At 41.3% G+C, this 22720-nt stretch overlaps 3 protein-coding genes across 5 annotated transcripts in view; 1 reads left to right on the plus strand and 2 right to left on the minus strand.

The window, feature by feature from the left end:
• Tgo (Aryl hydrocarbon receptor nuclear translocator homolog tgo) overlaps positions 1–1574 on the minus strand; it is a 36589-nt gene extending 35015 nt beyond the window's left edge. The window contains exons 1-2 of one of the 2 annotated variants that reach the window (XM_071714805.1): positions 1316–1574; positions 194–242 (exon numbers count right to left, since the gene is read on the minus strand). In XM_071714805.1, coding sequence (XP_071570906.1) covers positions 194–242; positions 1316–1352 — 86 coding nt within the window. In that variant the 5' untranslated portion in view covers positions 1353–1574. Of the gene's footprint in view, positions 1–193; positions 243–902; positions 1003–1315 lie in introns of those variants that run through there. The other variant, XM_071714806.1, reaches the window with a different exon arrangement.
• A 2145-nt stretch (positions 1575–3719) lies between these two features.
• On the plus strand, positions 3720–19275 carry LOC139777395 (Nipped-B cohesin loading factor). The gene is made up of 3 exons (XM_071714792.1): positions 3720–4542; positions 5354–5548; positions 5773–19275. Exon 3 carries the CDS (start codon positions 5779–5781, stop codon positions 12556–12558), a length of 6780 nt encoding a protein of 2259 aa, XP_071570893.1. The 5' UTR covers positions 3720–4542; positions 5354–5548; positions 5773–5778; the 3' UTR covers positions 12559–19275.
• Positions 19274–22279, minus strand: LOC139777396 (uncharacterized). Of its 2 annotated transcripts, XM_071714793.1 has the most exons (6): positions 21698–22279; positions 21489–21592; positions 20976–21242; positions 19975–20614; positions 19484–19705; positions 19274–19412 (listed from the first exon to the last, which is right to left on the minus strand). In XM_071714793.1, exons 1-6 carry the CDS (start codon positions 21919–21921, stop codon positions 19352–19354), a joined length of 1518 nt encoding a protein of 505 aa, XP_071570894.1. In that variant the 5' UTR covers positions 21922–22279; the 3' UTR covers positions 19274–19351. The 2 variants fall into 2 exon arrangements, with proteins under 2 accessions (XP_071570894.1, XP_071570895.1); XM_071714794.1 differs by lacking the exon at positions 20976–21242.
• Positions 22280–22720: the final 441 nt, after the last annotated feature.

Below are 22720 nucleotides of genomic sequence, written 5' to 3' on the forward strand. Positions count from 1 at the left end.
TGTATCATATGCTTTCAAATAAATGTATTATCAAATCTTGGTTTAGAAAAATATACCCAAGTCTCCATTTGTGTATTTAGACTTATATCTAAGATACGATACATTTAAATACCTATAGGCTGATTAAATGCTTACATTTAAACGACTTGGTAGAAATTATCTCATGCAAAATTAAGTATGCATTATGACTCACCCTATGTGGACAGAGCCTCGCTTCTGTGCCATTTTGCTTGGGTCACTCCCTGTATGTAAAACAATATACATTAGTATGACGATAAACAACTTTCTTACAAGACTTGATTTGAATGCGGCCCAGAATTTAGATCAGTGAATTACTGCTATACTGGAATGTGAATTCAACTGTAGAAAAAAGGAAGACGGAAAGAGGTGGAGAACTATAACTAGCCATCCTTTTCTATTGCTGTACTCTTTGAGAACAATTGAAAACCATTGACCAATCAACATTCGCTAAACAGAATGGTTCCTAATTACCCGCTTTTTTCTTCTTGCTGCCTAGGCGCTAAGCATAGAATTCACATTCCAGTATAGCCTATAGCTCACTCAGAGAGAGAGATTTAGATATAAAATACTCAAAGATTACTAGAACTCAACAAGTTCAAAATCTTCGTTCTATTAAAATTTGCATTTAATTCTCTGGGACATCTCTATATAATTTACGCTACTTGAAAATTCGTATCTTGCAATAAGGATTAACGACACCACGTGGTAACTATGATTGCTGACGCAACTTGGTTCGAGTAACCAGTCACATCAATGTTGATTAATATGTAAGTATTGTAATCAATCTTTCTGCCTTCTCCAACTTTTAAGATTAAAGTTATGAGTCAGGAAAGGATTCTGTTCGCTCATAATAGCTTATTAACTACTGCTGCAACTCTTACCAGTCTGTGCCAGCATCGAGCCAGCAACGCTAACCATAGCAGCAAGATTTTTATGTATTCTATCGCGCCTAATACGAAGGCGGCCGAAAGATCACTATCTGCAATTTAATCGAACAAAATTCATTCTACGGCTCGGCCTCGCATTCCGCACGGCAAAACTGGAGCAATTTAGGTGGAAGTAGTAGTCTCGCCTGGATTGCGCGTGCACGCGGGAGCGTACGGGGGGGAAAAATCGTAGGAAAGAGCGATCCTTCCCTTTTTCGGGAGAGATCCGTTCGCGAGTTTTCCACGCGGGGAAGCAAGCGTGGTTTCGACGCGTCGCGTCGGCACGGCCGCGTCGACCGGGGAAACGCGGGCGGAACGTCTCGAGGCCGACGGACGAGAGCGGTAACAAAACCCGCGGCTGGATTTACCTGGAATAGAATGGGCGATCGAGGATACCGTGAACATTCAGCCGGGATTTCCTGTTGCCACGATGCGACAAAAAAACGATGCGCGCGGGACGCGTGGGGATATCGACGCGGACGTATGACGGCTACGACACTCCGCACCGACATCAAAACTGGGTGTTTACACTTGGCAGTCGCGCCATTTTGGAGTTTCCACTCGGCTCCGGAGTCCGGGGTTTTATTTTCACGCACGCACACGGGGGCCCGCACACGGAAGCGCCGCGGTGGACGACGGAAACGCCGCGCGGCGCGCCATCTGGCGGCCACGCGCCGCAAGCCGATCCGTCCGCGAGGCCTGTTATTTGATAATCCGTTGATACGATAGAAATCGCAACGATCCGATTCTCGTGATATGTCTGAATTGGTCTGAAATCACTTCGAATCAGCGAATCTGAATATCGTTGCGCGATATCCGACTCGATCGAAACGTCTCTGACACGCGTATTCGACTATTTTACTTGGCAACGAATAAATTCGCCGACAAACGTATGCGTATTGTCCCGAGTCCCGACGCGTCGACCAGTGACGCATCGCGTCCAGAATGTCCAGATGTCCCATTGGCCGACCGCGATGAGCACGATGAGCAGTAAGCTATTGACCAACCACAGTCGATTATTCTTGAATTGTAAAAATCCCATTAGTCAATAACTTAAGGCCATCGCACACAAAATTGCATAGCTTAGCATAAGCGTAACATAAGACCGCTAAATCAATGAGCATCCAGCATAAAGTCGCCATATTGATTTATATAAGATGCTCATTGGTCCAGCGGTCTTATGCTATGCTTATGCAGCCTATGCAATTTTGTGTGCGATGGCCTTAAGTTATTGACTAATGGAATTTTTACAATTCAAGAATAATCGACTGTGGTTGGTCAATAGCTTACTGTTTACGTCTTAAGGTAAAAGCACATAAAATTGCAGAGCCATGAACAGAATGCAGAAGCCATATGCAATTTTATGTGCTTCCACCTTTACTGCATACTCCTGCTGCCATTGTAGACGACGCTTAAGAAATTGACCAATCACAATGGAATGTGAGGAGAATACTCGATTGTGATTGGTCAATTTCTTACGGCTTAGAGCTTAAATACCCTTTAGTCCCTACAATAGGTGGTTTAAGCCCTAAGCCCTAAAGCCTTGTGTACACGATACTAGAAATCGGTCCGAGTTTCGGTTTAAGCCAATCAACTTGCAGCTCTTACAGAAAAGCAGCAGTTTCATTGGCTTAAATCGAAACTCGGACCGATTTCTAGTATCGTGTACACAAGGCTTAAGCCCTAAAGCCTTGTGTACACGATACTAGAAATCGGTCCGAGTTTCGGTTTAAGCCAATCAACTTGCAGCTCTTACAGAAAAGCAGCAGTTTCATTGGCTTAAACCGAAACTCGGACCGATTTCTAGTATCGTGTACACAAGGCTTAAGAAATTGACCAATCACAGTCAATTATTCTCTTTAAATTCAACTGTGATTGAATAATTTCTTCAGGCTTAGGGCACACTTATTGTCGACCGGGACTTAAAGCAAGGTTGTAGACCCGTACTAAGGGCCTTTAAAGCTGGATTCAGACAGGACGCGTCAAGCGTCAAGCAGCAAGCAGCAACCCAATCAGAGAGGTGATATCAGCAGTAGCGTAGAAAATATCGCCTCGCCGATTGGTTGCTGCTCGCTGCTTGACACTTAACGCTCTTAACGCGTCCTGTCTGAATCCAGCTTAAGGGGATCCTATAGCGGCAGTGCACTTTATGCATTAAGTGCACACTTTAACTCGTATTTTATTTATTATAAATGTTTAAGAGCAAAAATGCAAAATCGGGCTGTTTCGGGAACTACATATGAGCTTACTGATTAAAATTGATGCAAATAATTGGCAACGCTGTGAGAGTATCGCGTACGAAAATTTTCGGGTTACAATTTTCACTTTATTTGAAGAATGTAAATCAGTAGCTTCTGTATAAACCTGGATGCACAATACAAAAGTACAGACAATAAGAACAGGAAATAACACAGGCAATAGATTTTCAACCTATCGGAAGCCGGGTATCAATGCTACAGCATTGATAGATGGCTTCCAATAGGTTGAAAATCTATTGCCTGTGTTATTCCCTGTTCCTGTTGCCTGTACCTTTGTATTGTGCATCCAGCTTTACGCATGCGATATCGGTCGTGCGAAAATTAACGTCCACGATCTATATCGCACGATTACGAGAATAGGGCCCCGATTCGTGAGATCGTTCGGTATTTCGGCGCGTTTGCGCTCGCTCGCGGGCACTCGCGGGGGGGGGGGGACGAGCGTTCGAGTTTTCCCCCCTTAAATAGCTCCGTAGCTCCCATGCAAACGCGCCGAGCAAAGCGCTACTCGCGCGACGCCGCGTAGCGCCCCGCCGGTAATACTTGCGTCTCGGGCCGAGCGATATCCCACTACTACGCCACTTCCGCTCGCTCGCCACTAAGCAAAATGGACGCCTTTGTGTCTGTTTTCTTCGCATTCCCACTATAAATACGGTTTACGGGGCGACGCAGCGCCTGCGACGGGGCGATGCTCGTGCGGCGCCGCGTGAAACGCGTGTGAGGGCAGTGTCGTGCTCGCGAGTCGTGACCGCGGCCCGCCGTGGCCGACGTGGAAACGCGTCCAACCAAGTAGGCCAGACCCCGCGGTGGCCCCCGCGGATGACAATTGAGCGGGCATTCCCCGGACGACGGTGTTGACCGCGGCGAGTATCCCGACCTGCCGACGACGCGCCAGTCGCCACGACGTGCCGGACGATCCCGCCGGCGGGCCGCAAGCGACGCGGAGCCGCTGATACGGCGCTCCGGCCTCCCGCCAAAAACCCCAGCCGCGGAGAGCCAAGCGGACGGAGCGGAGCGGCGACGTAAATAGTCCCGGGTAAGCGCGGAGCGCACGGGAGCTGTCGCGCCGCGCGGCCGCGGCCGCGCGTCCGTGTCCGCGTCATCCGCGCTGCGTCCCCGCAGCACGCGACGGCGCTTTTCCGCGCGAGTGATCCGGCCAATTCCTCTCGCCTGCCCACCAGAGAGTTCAACGTTCATCGTCCGCAGGAGGATCTCGTGCTTCCCCCCCCCCCTTTACCCCCCTGCCCCCTTCTCTATCCCTCTTGTGTTGTTGTACCTGTTCGCGTGGTCCCGCCGAGGGTGTTGCACGACGTTGGATGGTAGACGTTCATTCGAAGAAGGTAAAGGGATATGCCTGTGCCACATGATGATTATTAATATTGGTTTGATCCTGGAAAAGCAGCGGAGTGTCGGGTCAATGAATGTTATTGTAGTATCCCACGGTGTACGGTTTCGCTGTGCCGCTTGAAATTCTGATTTGTTCATGTGCGTCAGCTGATCACGTTGCATTTTTTGTCCAACGATTGGTTGTTTTATGCGAACACGTAGGATTTTTTTTACGGAAATTTAACGAAAATTTAATTTTTTTCCAGGAAGATTTTTTTTAATGCTCGTGTTTTGAGTAGCAGTATGCTGAGGTAGTGAGATTTGAGAAGCTGTATCTAGTTTACGAATGTTATATATGACTTGTGTGAATTTAATATGGACCTCTTTTATCGTAAAATGTGAAATATATATTTCTTTTGTATATTATAATTCTGTATAGCAATGGTCTAAATATCTGAAAGTAAATTCAATTTTTATAAGACAGAATAATTAAGAAAGAAATATAATTCTGGTTTTTATGAAACACGTGTAAAACAATTTTGCTTTTAAAAATTAGATTTAATGTTTACATTTAAATAAGAAAACATTTAATTATAGCAATGTAAATTACATGCATCGTAAAACACATTTTAGGTTAGATGTTTTTATTTTTGTTTTTATATACATTATTTTGCATGTATTATGATATTTTTATTTTAGTATGTAATTTTTATTTATTTAAATATTTTCTATTTTTATTTTTTTTAATATTTAATTTTTTGAAGATAATATATTTATTATAATACATTTTTAAGAATAATTACATAAGTCAAATTTTTGTTGCAGGACAACAAAGTGCTGATAAACATGGATCGCTTATTGGAGGACCCACGGGCTTCATCAAAATTTGGTTGAGACTTTCATTTGCAACATGGGAACTTAAAAAGACTTTGTTGTTGAGTTCCCAATATTTGCTTTAGTGCTAGTGTCCAACACACAAAGAGGATTAGAGACTGCTCGGTTCAACGGTGAAATATTTGTGTCAGTATGTCTTGAAATGCGTAGTGAGAAAATTTTAACAATGATTTATTTAGACGTTTGTGGAAACAGTGTATTTAGATATGTTCAGTTAATTTACATTTACTGCATATCGTAAGCGAGTACTCGTAGCATGCCTGTGCGGTGTTCAGAACATTGTATTGTCCTACGAGGTGAGGAAGCTTAAGAACACTAAAACTGATTTTGATTCTCTTTTTTTTGTCCAGGCTGTAATGCCAGAACGAATCAAACTCAAAATGAATGGGGTTGTACCGAGTGTGCCAATAACTACCCTCGCTGGTATCGCGAGTCTCACAGACTTGTTACCTGAAATGCCCCTACCAACTCCGCTGCCGCAGACTCTGACTAATAAATCGCTGCTGTTTCATCCACGAGTAGCGGAAGAGGCCAAGATATTGCTGAGCCTTCGCGATGAGAATCTCGTGCCACAGTTGATAATGTCACTGTCGCAGACATCGTCGGAACACATTGAACTCAAGGATAATTACCCGAATACCGAGCAATCGCTGGATAACGAGCAAAACACGCCCGAATTGCTCAAGGCGATCTTGCAGATAAACCCTGACGTATTCAGAGGAACCCAGCACAATTCTCCGAGGAACTGGCCGCAAGGTGCGCCTATGCTGCACGCGAATCAATCGCCGGCGAGCTATGGTCGTTTCTCGCCGCCCTATTCGAGCTCCTCGGGCTCCAGGCAAACGCCCCAAGGTAGTCCGGCTCAAACCGCTGCAGCCAGGTCCGTACTTCTGCCGATGGTGGCCAGTGGTATTGCTCACACGCAACATCCGCGGATGCCAATTACTCCGCAGAATCACGCAGACATTTCGCAGATGTCCCCTTTCGCCGTGCCTTCTCCGTCGCCCAGAAGTAACGTTATGACCGAACAAACGAGAACGTTGACGACACCCCAGCATATGCAGGAGGACACGAACTGTATGAATCCCCTATCAAACGTAGCCCTTCAACCAAACATGTACTCGCCGGCTCATATGAGCTCGCCGAATGCATCGCTGGCATCTCTCACCAATATGACACCTCAGCACAACATGGCTGGTATGACGCCACAACAGAATATGCACATGACATCCCCGATGCGTAATGTGCCTCTGCAACAACATCCGGCCATGGGTATGCAGCAGAACCTTTATGATTCCATGATGAATCAGCAAGTTCATCACGCGTTAGGCAGCGGTCAATCGTTAGATATCGATAATGCGGTACAGGAGAATCAGCAATTCCTTCTCGATCCGGTAGCTGGTCTCTCCGATATTGATCTGCCGATGGAGAACATTGACACGAAGCAAAGCGTCGATCATGCAATACAACATTTATTACCGACTCCTCAGACCACATCCTATCCGAATATACAGGCCACCGACATGGTTAATGTTTTAGATCCGGCTGCGGCTAGCATAGCGCCCAACGTGCAGCATCAACAGAACAATAATTCGGAGAAGAGTATGAAATTGGCTGGAACAGAAAAGATGAAAGAGCCCATTGTTATGTTAAACAGATTATCGTTGGCTGATCAGGCACTTATGCAGAAGAGTTTGGCGGCGTTTGCAGAGAAATCGCCGAGTCGCGCGGCGAAAATGGGCATTTCCAATCGTGACGACGCGTCGAAAACTGATTCCGAGAGCGAGGAGGAGATCGGCAAGAATAACAAGTATTTTAAAGCTCGCGCGAAAGAGCGGCAAGTGCAACGAGAGAAAGAGAAAGCGGAGCGGCGAAAAACCGAGGACAAAGGTCGCAGGCGAAAAAGGATAATGACGGAGGACGACGAAGAGGATGATGATAAACGAGATGCATCGTACTCGCCTACGAAACCGAAAATACGCAAGATTGAGAAGAAATTAGTGCCTGTATTAGCCAAACTGAGCGTGGAGGAATTAATGGAGACCAATACGTATCAACGATTTAATTCTACCATAGAGACGATTTTCGAGAATACTGAGGATGCTTTGGCGAGTGCCGATCTGGAGGACGACGGTGAAGTGCTTGCGGAGGTGCTTATTCCCAAGTATCAGTTACATGATCTTTGTACGGAAGCAGCCAAACTCAAAACGTTGGGCGCCATGGAATCGATACCTACGGATAAATTGGTGAGGCTGTTGAACATCTTGGAAAAGAACATACGAGACGGCGCGAGGGTGTCGCCGCTCGTGGATCCGAATGATGATGTGGAGGAAGGGCGTTTATGGATGCACTTGGCGATGGACCGGGTACAGCGCGCCGTGGATTCGTCGTTGATCGCGCTGCACATTATGACATCCAGCAATATGCCGAAGACGGTTTATCTGGAGGATGTGATTGATCGAATAGTCCTTTTCATGAAGTTTCAGCTGCAGAACACGATCTATCCTTCTTTCGACCCCGTATATAAGATAGATACAAAGAATAAGACTGACCATTTTAATTCTAGCGGACGCAAGAAGCGAGGACATATGAAGGAAGTGCGCGAGAAGAGTATTCTGCAGGTTTACAATAAGATGCACGAGCTGGTAGGTCTGTTGGCTGAGCTATTGAACATACAGGTTCTGACGGACACGAGTGTTCTGCATGCATCGTCATTGGGTGTTGCGCCGTTTTTCGTCGAATCGGTGAGTGATCTTCAATTGAGTGCATTGAAGCTCGTCACTGTAATATTTACAAAGTACGAGAAGCATAGAAGACTACTACTGGACGACATCTTGGCGTCAATTGCGAGACTACCCAGCAGCAAAAGGAGTTTACGCACGTACAGGCTCAATTCTGAAGATTATATACAGATGTTAACCGCATTGGTCCTACAGCTTATTCAGTGCGTAGTGGTTCTGTCGGACTCGAAGAAGGAAGACGACGAGAAGAAGCCGAGTCACGTAGATGCTGACGTCTTCATTATCAATAGATACGAGACCGCCACCAGAATCGCCGGGAATTTTTTAACGGTATTTCTCAACAAATGCGGTAGCAAGGGCGAAGAGATTGATTTCAGACCATTGTTTGAGAATTTCGTACAGGACTTATTGGCGACGGTGAATAAACCCGAGTGGCCCGCTGCTGAATTGTTATTAAGTGTTCTCGGTAATCTGTTGGTAGGACATTTTTCTAATAAGAGCTCTGATATGTCGCTTCGAGTAGCTTCCATCGATTATCTCGGCGTGGTAGCGGCCAGATTGCGCAAAGATGCAGTCAATTCGCAGTGCAAATTGTCGACCATCGACCAAATTATACGAGACATCAAGCTCGAGCAGCAAAAGGACTCAGACTACGATCAGATAAAGGATAAGGAGATTGCAGGACTAAACGAGGATGAAGAAAGGACTGTGTTTTTGCAGAAAGTACTTCTGGATTATCTAGCCGTCAACGGGACGAAGGATCCGGCTCTCGGATATGCGCGTCACTTTTATCTGGCCCAATGGTATCGAGATTGCGCGATGGAGAAGTCCCGGGTGGGCCAGTCGAAAAACAGTCCGAGCAAGAAGATACACAAGAAACGGTCGAAGAAGAAAAATCGGCACCACAGCAGCGATCAAGATACTGAATCCGAGTTGGACGAGCAAGACCCAGACGAAAACGATAACAACGAGCAGAAGAATTCGGAAGCTTACCGAATTATAGAGGAGAAGAAGAAGTATATTGTCAGTAGAATAAGGCCTTGCAGCACAGGAACGAAACCAGACATCCTTCAGACATATATTGATTACAACTCCGCGGAACTGATCTCGCAGTATCTCGCGTCCAAAAGACCGTTCTCACAGAGTTTTGATAAGTATCTGAAGCAGATTCTCCATGTTTTGACAGAATCGTCAATTGCCATTAGAACCAAGGCAATGAAGTGTTTAACGATGATCGTCGAGGCCGATCCGAGCGTGCTGGCGAGGGTGGACATGCAGCTGGGTGTGAAGCATTCGTTTCTCGATCACTCAACGTCAGTACGGGAGGCAGCGGTTGACTTGGTAGGAAAATTTGTTTTGAGTAGACCCGAACTGATAGACAAATATTATGACATGTTGTCTGCGAGAATTCTAGATACCGGTGTGAGTGTCCGAAAACGCGTAATAAAAATTCTCAAGGATATCTGCATGGAGTGCCCAGACTTTCCCAAAATCCCGGAAATATGCGTGAAGATGATAAGGAGGGTGAATGACGAAGAAGGTATTCGGAAGCTCGTCATGGAGGTTTTCCAAAACATGTGGTTTACCCCAGTAAGAGAGCGTCCCACTCTTGACTCAGAATCTCTGTTGAGAAAAGTGATGAACATCACGGACGTTGTAGCGGCCAGCAAGGATATGGGACTCGAGTGGTTTGAGCAGCTCTTGGTAAGTTTGTTCAAGCCGAAGGAGGACAAGGATGACAGCACAAAAATGCAGACCGAGCCGCCGCGGGCTTTGCTGACAGCGTGCAAGCAAATCGTGGACTGCTTGATTGAGAACGTATTACGGCTTGAGGAAACAAATCTAGACTCGGAGAAATCAGAAAAGAAAGGCTCGTCGCAGAGGTTGGTCGCGTGCCTGACAACGCTCTATCTGTTCGCGAAGATACGACCACGACTGTTGGTCAATCACGCGATCACTCTACAGCCTTATCTGAGTTTGAAATGTCAGACACAGGGCGATTATCAGATCATCAGTAGCGTCGCGCACACACTCGAATTAGTGGTGCCTCTAATGGAACATCCCAGCGAGACTTTTTTAGCACAGTTGGAAGAAGACTCGGTGAAGCTGATCTTGCAGCATGACAGATCGGTGGTTGCAAGCTGTCTATCGTGTCTGGGCTCTGTAGTCAATAACGTCACACGAAACTACAAACTGATACGAGACTGCTTCAAGAAATACTACGGACATTTGACGGAGTACAAATCATTTTACGAGAAGGATCCGACGAATCCTACGTTAATAAGGTGCAGACCGTTTTTCCGACGAGCGCTCTTCACGGTCGGCTTATTGCTACGTCATTTTAACTTCATGGATCCAGAGGTGATAGAGGGCCTAGCGGATAACATCAAGGATCAGGTCTTCGAGACACTCAGCTATTTCGTTCATTTAAATAATGACGATATCCGACACTTCACACTATCGGCCATAGGTTCTCTTTGCATACGACATTATGAGTTTATGATGTTACCGGAGCTGAAAGAACTCTACCATCATTTGCTCACATCGGAGTACGCATTGGTCCATATGAGAATTCAAGTGCTTAACAACATCGAGGTATATCTGCAAGAAGAGGAGAAGAGGATGATTAAGCAGGATTTGGAATGGGCCAAGCTGTCAAAGCAGGAGAACTTGAAGGAGATGGGTGACGTGTCGTCAGGCATGGCGAGCACTGTTATTCAGCTGTATATCAAAGAGATCCTTGAGTCCTTCTTGCACGGCAACGTAAGCGTGCGACATGCGGCTCTCAAAGTTATTCAGTTGATCCTGGCGCAGGGTCTGGTACATCCCGTCCAGATAGTGCCCTATCTGATCTGTATGAGCACCGACTGCGAGAAAGTCGTGAGCCACAGCGCGGATAAGCAGTTGCAGGATATCGAGAAGAAATATCCGGGCTTCATTCACATGAAGTCGCAATTTGGCATCAAATTGAGCTACCGGTTGCAGAAAATCCTGCAGAACGACATCACGGTGAGAGGTATGCGAACGAAGGAGGGCGAGTTCCCGGGTGCGCTCAACGGTTTCCTCTATACGATCCTGCGCAACACGAAACAGCAGAGGCGGGCGATCGTATTGTCTTTTCTCAAGCACTTCGACGAGGTTGCCAAAACCAGTCTGTCGCAGATGCTATACCTGGCGGACAATCTCGCCTACTTTACATATCAAGTACAGGACGAACCGCTCTTCATCATCCATCACATTGACATTATCATTTCTATGTCCGGGACGAATCTACTACAGTCTTTCAAAGAGGCTTTGCTGCCTAAAGAGAGCAGCGCGGGGCAATCTGGGCATTCCAGGCATACGATGGGACAGCCGACAGCACAGCAGATAGGACAGCTGATGGGACAGCCAATGGAACAGCCGTTGGGTCAGCCAATGGGTCAACCCATGGGGCAGCCGATAGGTCAGGCGATGGGTCAGCCAATGGGGCAGCCAGCGGGACAAACGACGATGATAGGACCAGATGGTCAACCAAAATCTGATCAATTGTTGTCAGCTCTGGAGGACGAAGAAGATGATGAGGAGGACGAAGAAGCTCTTCTAGCCAGGTTGCCAGGCGATACCACCTTGCTCAGGGAGTATATTACCGCCAGTCAAGGCTTTTTGCTTCTATTAACACTTCGGCAGCATCTTAAAGACCTTTATGGTTTTTCTGACGCAAAGATCGGTCAATATTCGCCGTCGGAAGCAGCCAAGGTCTACGAGAAGGCCGTAAATCGTAAGAATAATTTGCTTTTCGAGCCCAAGGCTACGTTGCAGAGGCTGCGGGATGGCGTGACCATCAACGAGGAGCTGGACGAAAACGGCAGAAAGAAGCTTGTGAAAGAGTATCTGGACTTCAAGCAGCTGATGCTGAAATTTGATCCTGAGGAACCAGACGACGATGGTGGCAACGATGCTGCCGACACCAGCGGTGGTGGCAAGCACAGTGCGGAGAATCCGCAAGCGGCAAGGATACCGCCGCGTCCCGAGGCTGACGGTAGGACGATAGCCGACGGTGCGGTCGCGGGAAATGCCGCCGCTCTCATCATCACGGCTGGCCAGCAGCAGTTCCAGTTACCGCCACAATCGAATCTGACCGCTCCGATGGAGCATCCGAACAATTCAGTAAACTCGCGGCCGATTATGGCGGCAGCAACGGCGACAACGACGGTCGCGGGGACGCCGGCGACGACGCCGCGGGTGCCGAAGCTGACGATACACACCCATCCGGACGCGAGGGAGTCGCACCGGAAGCACCGCACGCACAAGACGGACAAGTCAGTGAGGAAGCACAAGAAGAAGAAGAGGAGAAGAATCTCCGACAGCAGCGAAAGCGGCGAGGACTACAGTGACCCTGACTTCCTAGTGTGAGTGCGGTGGTATATTTCGTCCTGTGTGTATATACAAATGTTCGCGATGGTATGCACGTGTGATCGGTCGGCTGGAATAACTCTCGTTTCGCGTAGCCAAATCTCGGACGCTATTATAGCGCGATCGTCCCTTTCACTCAAGACAATTCTCTCCCCCAAATCGTCGAAGTTGTGCTACGACTTTGAAGACGGTTCCGGTACAAGATACCGTTCCGTCAGAAAATTGCATAGAGACTATAACTATGTGGGAATGCATGTGAGCGAGAGAAAGAGATCTTCAATAGGAATGGTAGCAAGAGATTTTTAAGTGCGATCGAACGTTGAGGTAGGATTAGCGTGTTGTTGGCCGAAACGGCGGGCGTCTGTGAGGTTTATCGATCCGTCATGTCGGTGGTAGCGAGATCGGCTCGTTAAATATTTCGTGCGACCGGCTCGGGAACGTGGTTCGTTCAAATTAGCTTTTGTTCCTTTCCCAGCGAAAGTACGCCGTCAATACGATCATTTTCGACGAGCGAAAACTTCTGGCGATTGCTTAACTCTATCGAAATGGCGCAAAAGGCGAGAAGCGTTGGGAGTCACAAAAAATCCGAGAAAATACTACGAACCAAGTTCTCCGAGAGAAATCAAGTACAATAAATTACATTCGAACAAAATTCACTTGTAAATAATGTCACATATTAATAATTGATCAATTTCTTTTTATGGATGAAATTAATACGAAAAGGAAAAGGCTACAAAAACTATGTGCAGTTTGAACACTATCAGTTTAATTCGTCGTTGCTTCCTCTTTTCTTTTCAGACTGTATTTGAGTAAAGTAAGCGCTGCTTGTTTCGATAATGCTAACTTATTAAAATTTAGATACATTTATTCCGAGGATTTATAAATGTATATCTTAAATTTCCTGCGTTTGTTTCAAAATTTAATGAAATGATATAAGGAATATTTCCGTGATGATTATCATAACATTCATATTAATGTTTGCATATTAATATTTCAAACTTCGTGTAAAGAAGTAATGAAATAAATTCCCGCATTAGGACGTTTGATAATACAATAATAAATTTGTATTTATGGTCCAATAATAATCTAATTGATTATAGTAGAACAAAGAATTGATCATTACAAAATTTGTTTGAAAGCTGTTTCAATCTCAATATTTATTTAGTAATATTATACATATTATCTTCTGTGTAAGTTATAATAAATATTTATGCAATATTTTGTTATATACGTATACGAAAAAAATTCTAAAAAAAATCTTTGTTTAGAAATTCAATATAAAATTTATTTATAGCAAGAATTGGTGATACTAAATAAGCACATTATCAGGTTGTAGAAAATCTCGTGTTTAATCAATGTCCGAAAGTTTCAGAGATTAGGTCAGTATTATCGACATAAGCGGTAATTACACTAATTACTCACTTTTAATGGACGATACCAAATATCGAAGGTCCACAAAATTTTGCAGACAACACGAATCGAACTTCGATGGAGGGCGGATTTGTATAGGTCCTCCTCTGCAGTATGTATAATAATAGAGTAGCAAGACGCATTGCCTATGCATTACGAAACGTTGTTTGTAATATCTGTACATACAAATCTTCAAGTAAAGTATCTTATTTTCTTACAAACTATATAGCGGTGACATTTACGAAGAATACTTAAGATTTTGTTGTAATATTAAGTATTTATTCAGAATTCATGTTGTCCCAATATAGTTTGCTTCATGCACTCACTCGTCCTTGGTGTACGAAACGACGAAAACGATAAAAAAAAGGAAAGAAAAGAACAAAGAGATATCGTTTTTTATACAAGCTTATAGAGATAAACAATAGTGTGTGTGTATGGCGTACTCTCTCGACGAAAGCGAAAAGCGGGATCTATTGGCGTAAGACGACAGAGAAAGAACTCATAGTGTAATGCAAACTACTTGAAGGATGCGATTCTAAAATTTGATGTCACATTTGTAAATTCAAAAACTAAAGAAAATTTTAGCAATATTTCTTATAAATATTTGTGAAAGATATACTCGAGAAATCATTTGTAGGATGCAATACTTGGTTATTTAAAAAGCGATCAAAAAAAAATCCGCATCCATCATTTTCCACAGAATTAATACAAATACAGTTTTAGGATCGCATTTTTCGCCCTCGTCTTCGTTTCCATTGCCAGTATACGACAGCCGTTACTGCACTCCATGAAGGGTATCATTGATTTGTCGAATAATACATAAGCAAAAGAGATGTCTTTTTCCTTGTGCTTAGAAATCCAAACAGATTTAAAAACAGTTATGATTTCGAGAATCATAAAGAAATTGTATTGTGTTACTTTCTTTCGAACGCGGCGAGTAATCGTTTTTATACATTTATAGTTTACAAGTATACATAGTACTTGAAAAAAAAGGAAAAAGGTGATCGTCGCGTTTTTTTCACAGAGACGAGCAAACGTGAAACTGATTGTGCTCACGTTGCCCGACTAAGTCAAACTCGGATGCTACAAGTATCTAGTTTCTATCCATCGGGACTTCAGGATTCCGCGAATACTGATATCAAGAATAATTATGATTTATCTTAGTGGAGTACGTACGTCTTTTCGGCTTGGAAACGAAGACGACGATGACGATCAAACGAACGCTTCCGTTCTTCCAAAATTGTTTTCGTTTTCTCTTGTAGCGAACGTTTCGAGGAATTTGCTAACGACGGTTCGTTAGCATATGTCTCGCGGTAATTAACGATTATACGGAGTCTTCATATTTTCCACAACGCGTAGGGAAAAAATTGAATGGTTTCTAATATGTATTCAGAGAATGTTGATCCATCATATTATTCTTTCAAATTTGCTTTCCTCCTTTTGAAAATTTACACCAAGAGAAACTTTTGTTACATATTACTTTACATTGATTTTTTGTGAACATCTTTATTTCTTAAAAAGGAAACGAAAACCGTAGAAGAAAATTATTAAACTTATCTTTATCGTGTTGGGAATTCATTCAATTTTATCGCTACGTGTCTCAACTTCTCTTGTTAAAAACAAAAAAACTAATTTATAGCTTTTGATTTTACATATAATTGTTAAATTTATTAACAGTTTTGTCAGATGCGATTTGTGCGAGCTTATTTCGTGGAGCAAATATTTTGTTGCGTTTTCGAGAAAGTGTTTATCCGATCATTAGCGAAGCGACGCGATGCATTTATATTCGATTACGAGGGACTATGCGCAAATTTTCGCATTGTTTGCGGATTTGATAACTTTATTGACGAATATAAGATCTAAGATCTTTCGCATACTTGATTTACGATTAAACTCGCGCTTTATCGAGGCCCAGATGTACACCCGTCTATATCACGTCAATAAATCTGGCAGCAAAACGTGTATGAATTCATTCGTTTAGCATTAAGGATGCGCGTTGACCTTAGAAGCGCACGTTGGAATTTCATCCGGAGGGAAAAAAACTTCGTCGCGTTTTTTTAATCTTTCTGATTCTCAAAATAAATTCTTCGTGTATATTTTTCGTGCTCATAACATTATTTGATTTTTGCAGATTAATTTTCTTTCCATGAAATATATTTTGGCAACTATGCCGTCTATAGAAAGAAATCTGTCGGACTGTGCTAACTCGGACCACGTGCGTTTCTGACGTTTAGATATTAGTGAAATTCGGTTATTAAGTGTGATTGAATTCTCTTAGAAAACAAAAAAATGACCTGTCTCGTTTCTTGATAGAAATTCGAGATGCTAAATACTATATAGAAGACTGCATAACACCAGATTTTTACGAACGACTATTGAATCCGGGAGAAGGCAAAACGCGAACCGTAATTATGTAGTAACCGTTGCGCGTTGATTCACGCAACGCCCGCGAATTTTCGCACAAAATCATTCGTCGTAAAATCGTTTTCTCGATTTCAGAGGATTGAAAATTTGATTTTGCGCACGTGACTTTGTCGCTTCTTATAACCGTTCGCATTTTTCTTATTAGCTTTTCTTGTCGCAGGGGGGGATTGCGAAATCGTGGTAAAAACTTTCGGTAGTCAGTAAACTCCGAAAATTTGTATTCTACTTTGAGGTCTCTCCAAGATGCTATTATTAATTTATTAGTTTTATATAATGTATCAAATAGTTTTATATGAGTTGATTCGCTTTGCCTCGTTATATATATATATATATAGATATATATATCATTATTATTATTTATCGGCGAATCAGTTAATTAGACTTCGGTGCGAGAGGCTTGATTGCGGAGGGACTAGAGGTTTTCTTTTTATAACTGCAACGCGATCGGTAATATGTGCACAAAATAATTTGAGTGTCTGATTTTTCTAACAAGTGCGATACAAATTTGTCGGGCATTAAGTTGTGCAAAAATATACCTTTATATTCACAACAATATTCATAATTGTTGTCAATATAAGTATTCTTGCAATAAATGTTATAATTTTAACGTTCTACGTAAAAATAGTAACATTTTTTCTACGTAACATTAAATTATAACAATTTTCGTATTGCGAACACTGTGATTATCTAAACCTACATTGAAAATTTCATTAGTTTATATATTATCACACGTATTACAAATTACCTTTTTGTCAGCAAGTCACACGATGCGAACCGTAGGGTCTTGTTTCCGAATTTGTACCGTCCTCGAAGCGTGCAATGCTAGAGTTTAAGCGAGAACTTATTTCCCGACGCGTACGGTTCTCTCTCGGAAAATACATCGGAAAGAATAATTTATCAACTAGATATTCGTCTAAGTGTTTTATGTTCGGGAAATATGAGCGAGCTTTATAAGAGAAAATCAGATTCTTTAGTATTTTTTAATTCGATAATAATGGATATCCAAAAATACGGTAATACCTGCAAGAATATTTCTCGCAGACTGACGATTTAATAATATCGCACTTTGAATCGAAAGTGTTTTACACGCGAAAGAAAAAAAAAAGATGAATAATATTGGTCCACTTGGTAACTATGCCGAAACAATTTCTAAATCGTACTCCGAATGTCGTCGTGACATCGGTTGAAGACAAGTGGTTCTTTTATACCGTTTTTCTACCGTATATTTTTATAATTGATTGAAGCGTTCTCTCCTCGCGGAGAACATGAAAAAAAGCCAAAAACTTCTAAAAACGGAAGCTATATGCTGTATATGCTCTCGCGCGGCTTTGGTAGCAGTTCTCTCCGAAGTCAGCCTCTTCAGTATTGTCACGAAAAATTCGAGGAAGTCTTTCTTTTCGAAACCGTAACGACAGCTACGATTATACATATATATATAAATATATACATATGCAATTATATCTGTAAATAATTCACGAATGTAAAGATTCTAATAAAATTTATCAATAACTTATGCGTTCTTCAAAACCCTCTCAGAAAAGCTTTCTTTTTTTCGCCAACTGTTTTTTCTTGCATCATCTCCGTAATATATTAATTCAAACATTTAAACACGATTAGATCAATTTAAACATTTCATTTCGCTTACCAAAGAGACTTACAGATTTTTATTTTATTAATGAATTTATAGGATTCATTTATAGTTTTATAGAAATAAACTTATAGGATTCATGATTATCTTTCACTTTGAAGTTTTCTCGTGAAACATCTCTTCGGAGCGTTCGTTAAAAAAAAGATATGCTCACATTTTTTCTGATGATCGTCTATAGTCGATTTTCATACTCAAGAAAGAAAGTGCGTTATTGTGAAACGAGCTGCTATTATTCGAAAGAATGGCAGGATTGTCATTAATAGAGCAAAAATTAGTCTGCCGAGACGAGAGACAGCGCAGTACACATGGACTTCACCGTTGACTAAGGAAACAAATGTTAGTGATAGGTTACAGGGGATGAAAAGGAGGCTTCGCTGTACAAATGTTTACACATGTATATATTTATTATTTGGATTTTGGACAGAGGTTAGTGATAAACAAGTAATCGCGGCAGCTGCAGTGACGTGTGTGTCAATCGAGAGAGCGTGAATGAAATAGAATGTATGTTAAAACGTGATTTATCGTTCGTTGTAATAAAACAAACTCCTCTGAATAATTATATTTCTACATAAATAAATAAATAAATAGAAACAAGAGTATAAATATAATGTACTGTCTAAAAGCGAGAGAAAAAAAAGAAGAGTATGTTTTAGGGTCTTTGCGCGTATTCTCACAAAGAGTGAGAGGTGTCACCATATCACGCCGTGTAAGATTATCCCGCGATACGTAAATAAATATAGTGATAATTATTAAAGAGGAAATTAAAAGTACTGCGGGCGAACCGTCGAGCTATCGTCGAGCTATCATATTCGGCGCGATATACGAGACACTCTTTTGTATCATAGCATTATATATATTATATCACACCTATGTGTTTTTGTATTTGGTAATCTAAACGAAAGAATATCTCGAATTAACGAGCCGAAAGAGATTGATAGAAAGTATATTATATATATATTTGAGCTAGTAAAAAGCTATCGAGGGTTGAAGTTATCCCTGACGACGGTAATTTTCTCCCTTTTTCTTTGATCCTTTTATGCTACTGAAAATAAAAGTAACGGAAACAAACGCAAAGAAAGAACTACGATTTGTAATATAATTGTAAAGCTGAATACACACGTAAAATGACGATCCTGGATAAATTCGACACTCGTTTACTCATAACTTATTATGTTCATTGTTTGAAGGAAACAAAAAGGTACGTTCATAAAGAAAAATAAACAAGTATATATCAACGTTTTATGTATTTCTTTATTGCCTTTTTCGTTAAGCTGTAAATGCACTTTGGCTGAGGAGAAAAGTTCCTTGACTTCAAGGAAACGTCAGAGCATCCTTGATCTCCATCGATTCCTTGTTTCTCCATTGGACATATCTAAAAAGACGAAATATTTAATTGTAAATTAGACACGTAAAAGTAAGCATTCCTCCTCTTAAAAAACGTACAAACGTGGAACGTCTTTAATATATTGCAGCTTTTTCGGCTCCCTCGTGTTAGGATCATGCAGTCTGCATTTTTCTCTCCATACTTCAGTCGAATTCAACAAAGTCGAGTGATCTTGCTTTTTAACGATTTGTGATTTTATGATTTTTACCGTTTGATTTTTAATCAACCTCCGTCTCGCTATCAAATTTTTCTTTCTTCTTGTATATTCTGCATCTTGCTTCCTATCAGTATTAAATTTCTAATATTATCAAAAATCACAATTTTATAATTATCTCTAAGATTTAGCACGACAATACTATAAGCTACATCTATATTAGTCATCTAGATTATTTAAGTCATATCACTTGTTAAAATATTACAATTTTTTTTATTAAGGTCAGAAAGTAAGTTGTAAGATAAAAATTAGATACGAAAATCTCATACTTTTCTCATTATTTTATTTAGTACGTTAATATTCTTTTCGTATAACTTTGAAAACAGCTGACATTACCTAAAGGCTTTAATCAACATCGGGTTGTACTTTGGTTCCGCGCTCAAGTCGTTTTTCGAAGCTTCGGAAGAAACTTCCATCAATTTTCTCTCACGATGCTCCGCCAGAACTTCCCGAAGTCTTTTCAATCTTTCCCTTTTACGTTTATCTTGCGCGGCAAGCTTCGACTCCATCAGAATCCTCGATTGCTCCTCGTCCATCAAACGTTTATTCTCTCTTTCGGTTTTCCACCGTCTTATTAATTCCTTCTTCTGATTATTGACATCAACAGAATTGCCACTCTTCGTTGTCCTTCCTTTGCATTTATCCATCACGCAAGTCGAAAGATCTTCCATGATATTGGAGTGCCTTCTCTCTCGCGAAATTTCTTCCAAGGTCTCGGCCCCGGTTTCATCCTCGCGATTCTTCATCTTCATCTTCTCCACTTCTTTTCGTTTGCGCCACTCTGTAACTCTCGAGCGTTGCTTTTCACGCAGCCTCAGATAAACCTTGTACCAAGCCTCGTGATTGACTATAGTTTCCGCTGTTAGATCCGGACATTTGACTCGAATGGCAACGACCAAGGCAGGGATGTTGCTGCACTTCTTCCGCATTTTTAGAAACAACAGGTGATCCTCGTCGCTCCAATTATCAGTGTGGCCTGCGACGTAACTTTTTAATTTAATATGCTTTGTATACTGATTTTTTTTAATACGCTCTGTACAAATGTGTAGCATTTTTTTTTAATACGCTCTGCATAAATGTATAGCAATTGATGGAATGCATTTAATTGTATTTAATGATAAAATTATAAAAGTAAAGTTTAAGAATATATAGAATTAAGAATAGGGCATGATTTATTATTTATATTTACTACTTGATTGGATTAATATAAACATTTCATTAGGCGATATTTAACACAAATATATTATGTGTTATAAAGTAACAACAACTGTCATATAATTTATGTTTTACTGCTCACTTTAATTGCCAACGCAGGCGAATGCAAATGTGTTCGATACCTGTTTTAGCAATTAACTCGTGGAAGTTCTCGATCTCCTTATAATCATAACACTTTTTATTTTCCTTAGAAGACGCGGCGGACGTCGGTTTGCCGATACTACCGGTTGCATTCTCATACTTATGCAAATTCGATTCAAATTCACGTAATTCAGATTCGAGAGCAGTTTGCTCCTGCGACAAAGTCGTAGTCTGCAGTTGGCAGGTCTCCTGAAAGTCCCGAATTTTTTGCGACAATTTCACGAGCCGTAGTTTGTATGCATTTGTATCTAAATAAAAATTTATTTTCTGGTTTTAAACACCGAACTTATCTCTTTAATCGTTAAGATGCGTTTGGATTAGAATTTAAATTTCTTTTAAATAAATTTTTAACGAATAGAAATTGCAACACGTTTAATTAGAAATTATATGTAAAATTTTAGATTAAAATACAAAAATAATTCGGGAATAAGAATAAAAATAAAAGCGAGAGTATATTATAAGTGGAAAGTAAATGAGGATATGCAAAGATTCACCTAATTTTTGGATCTGTTCGGGACAATTCGTGACTGATTGCGCCGATTGCATCTCCTCAGCAATTTCCTCCAAGGGTTTTCTCATATTATCCAGAAAAATCTGCCTTTAAAGACATATATCGAAGTTAAAGACGCTGCGGAACGATGCCGCGCGGACTTGATATGCATAACGCAATCTAAGATCGACTGATTCGTTTTTCGCTGCCTACCTGTTTTTCGAGATGTCACTCATATTATGCAAAACGGGTCGTAGAACTTCTGGTTCCAGTTTCATGTTCTCCATCAAGTTGGCGAGACTCTTTTCCATCAGGTACTCTTGCTGCTTTAGCTTCAACAGGGATTTCCTGCACTTCGTGCTTTCAGCGGAGCGCACTTTCCCACACGGCGGGTTTCGTTTTTCTCTCTTATCTCTCTCGTGAATAATTCCGCTCATTGTGCACACACAACTGCGATATTTTCGTCTGGGAAACTTATTGTCGCTTATTGCTATAATAAAGTTAATTGCTATAATAAATTTATTAATCTAAGAGCTTATGAGTCAATAGAGTGCCTTTGCGTAGAGAGTTCACTGGAGACCTGACAAAGTTTTACATATGGGTTTCCATAGCAATTCACCATAAATATCTCCCTTCCCGTGCAATCGCACCTGCTGATCAAGTAGAAAACTCGTATGTAATTAATAATTATGCAACTTCACAAGAAGCGCAAGAAGAGCAAAAAGCGCATTTATTCGCGTATCAATATTTTATATGTGAAGAATATTGTAAAGATATATATCTAATATATTAAGTTAAAAAGCTGCTGCATAAAATATTTTTCACGATGCATATTCGTTATTAAAAAAAATTGGTATTATACTAAATATACCTTTCACTTGAAGTTTTAATTTCCAGTTAACTTTCTAGCTAGTATTTATTATTGTTAAATTATCGTAATTGAATGATTTTTTGAACCTAATATTTATAATTATTATTATCGCAACTAACTGACTTTTTAACTAGTATTTATTATTATTATCGTAATTGATTGACTTCTTAGCTAGTATTTATCATTATTATTATCATAATTGTTACTTGCAATGTGCATTCATGTTAAATAACGAAAATATATCTTAATTATTATCGCATATAATCAACTTTAAGTAGCTAATTAGTCATTATCTCGCATAAAGATTTTTTAAAGGCACTAAACCTTTATAAAAACATAAATAAATTATATACAAAAAAATATAA

The sequence above is a fragment of the Temnothorax nylanderi genome, unplaced genomic scaffold (assembly GCF_030848795.1).
Source record: "Temnothorax nylanderi isolate EJ_2023f unplaced genomic scaffold, tnyl_v1.0 TNYL_tig0146_pilon, whole genome shotgun sequence".
In the NCBI taxonomy this organism is placed as follows: Eukaryota; Metazoa; Arthropoda; class Insecta; order Hymenoptera; family Formicidae; genus Temnothorax; species Temnothorax nylanderi.

What these genes read in the sequence shown, in the direction of transcription:
- LOC139777395 (XM_071714792.1), top strand. Translation starts at nt 5,779, where the DNA reads ATGCCAGAACGAATCAAACTCAAAATGAATGGGGTTGTACCGAGTGTG.
- LOC139777396 (XM_071714793.1), bottom strand. Translation starts at nt 21,921, where the DNA reads ATGAGCGGAATTATTCACGAGAGAGATAAGAGAGAAAAACGAAACCCG. An exon ending in CGAACAGATCCAAAAATTAG is followed by an intron (nt 21,243 to 21,488) that starts GTGAATCTTTGC and finishes ATTTTTATTTAG; the next exon opens with ATACAAATGCATACAAACTA. An exon ending in ATTAAAGACGTTCCACGTTT is followed by an intron (nt 19,413 to 19,483) that starts GTACGTTTTTTA and finishes TCGTCTTTTTAG; the next exon opens with ATATGTCCAATGGAGAAACA.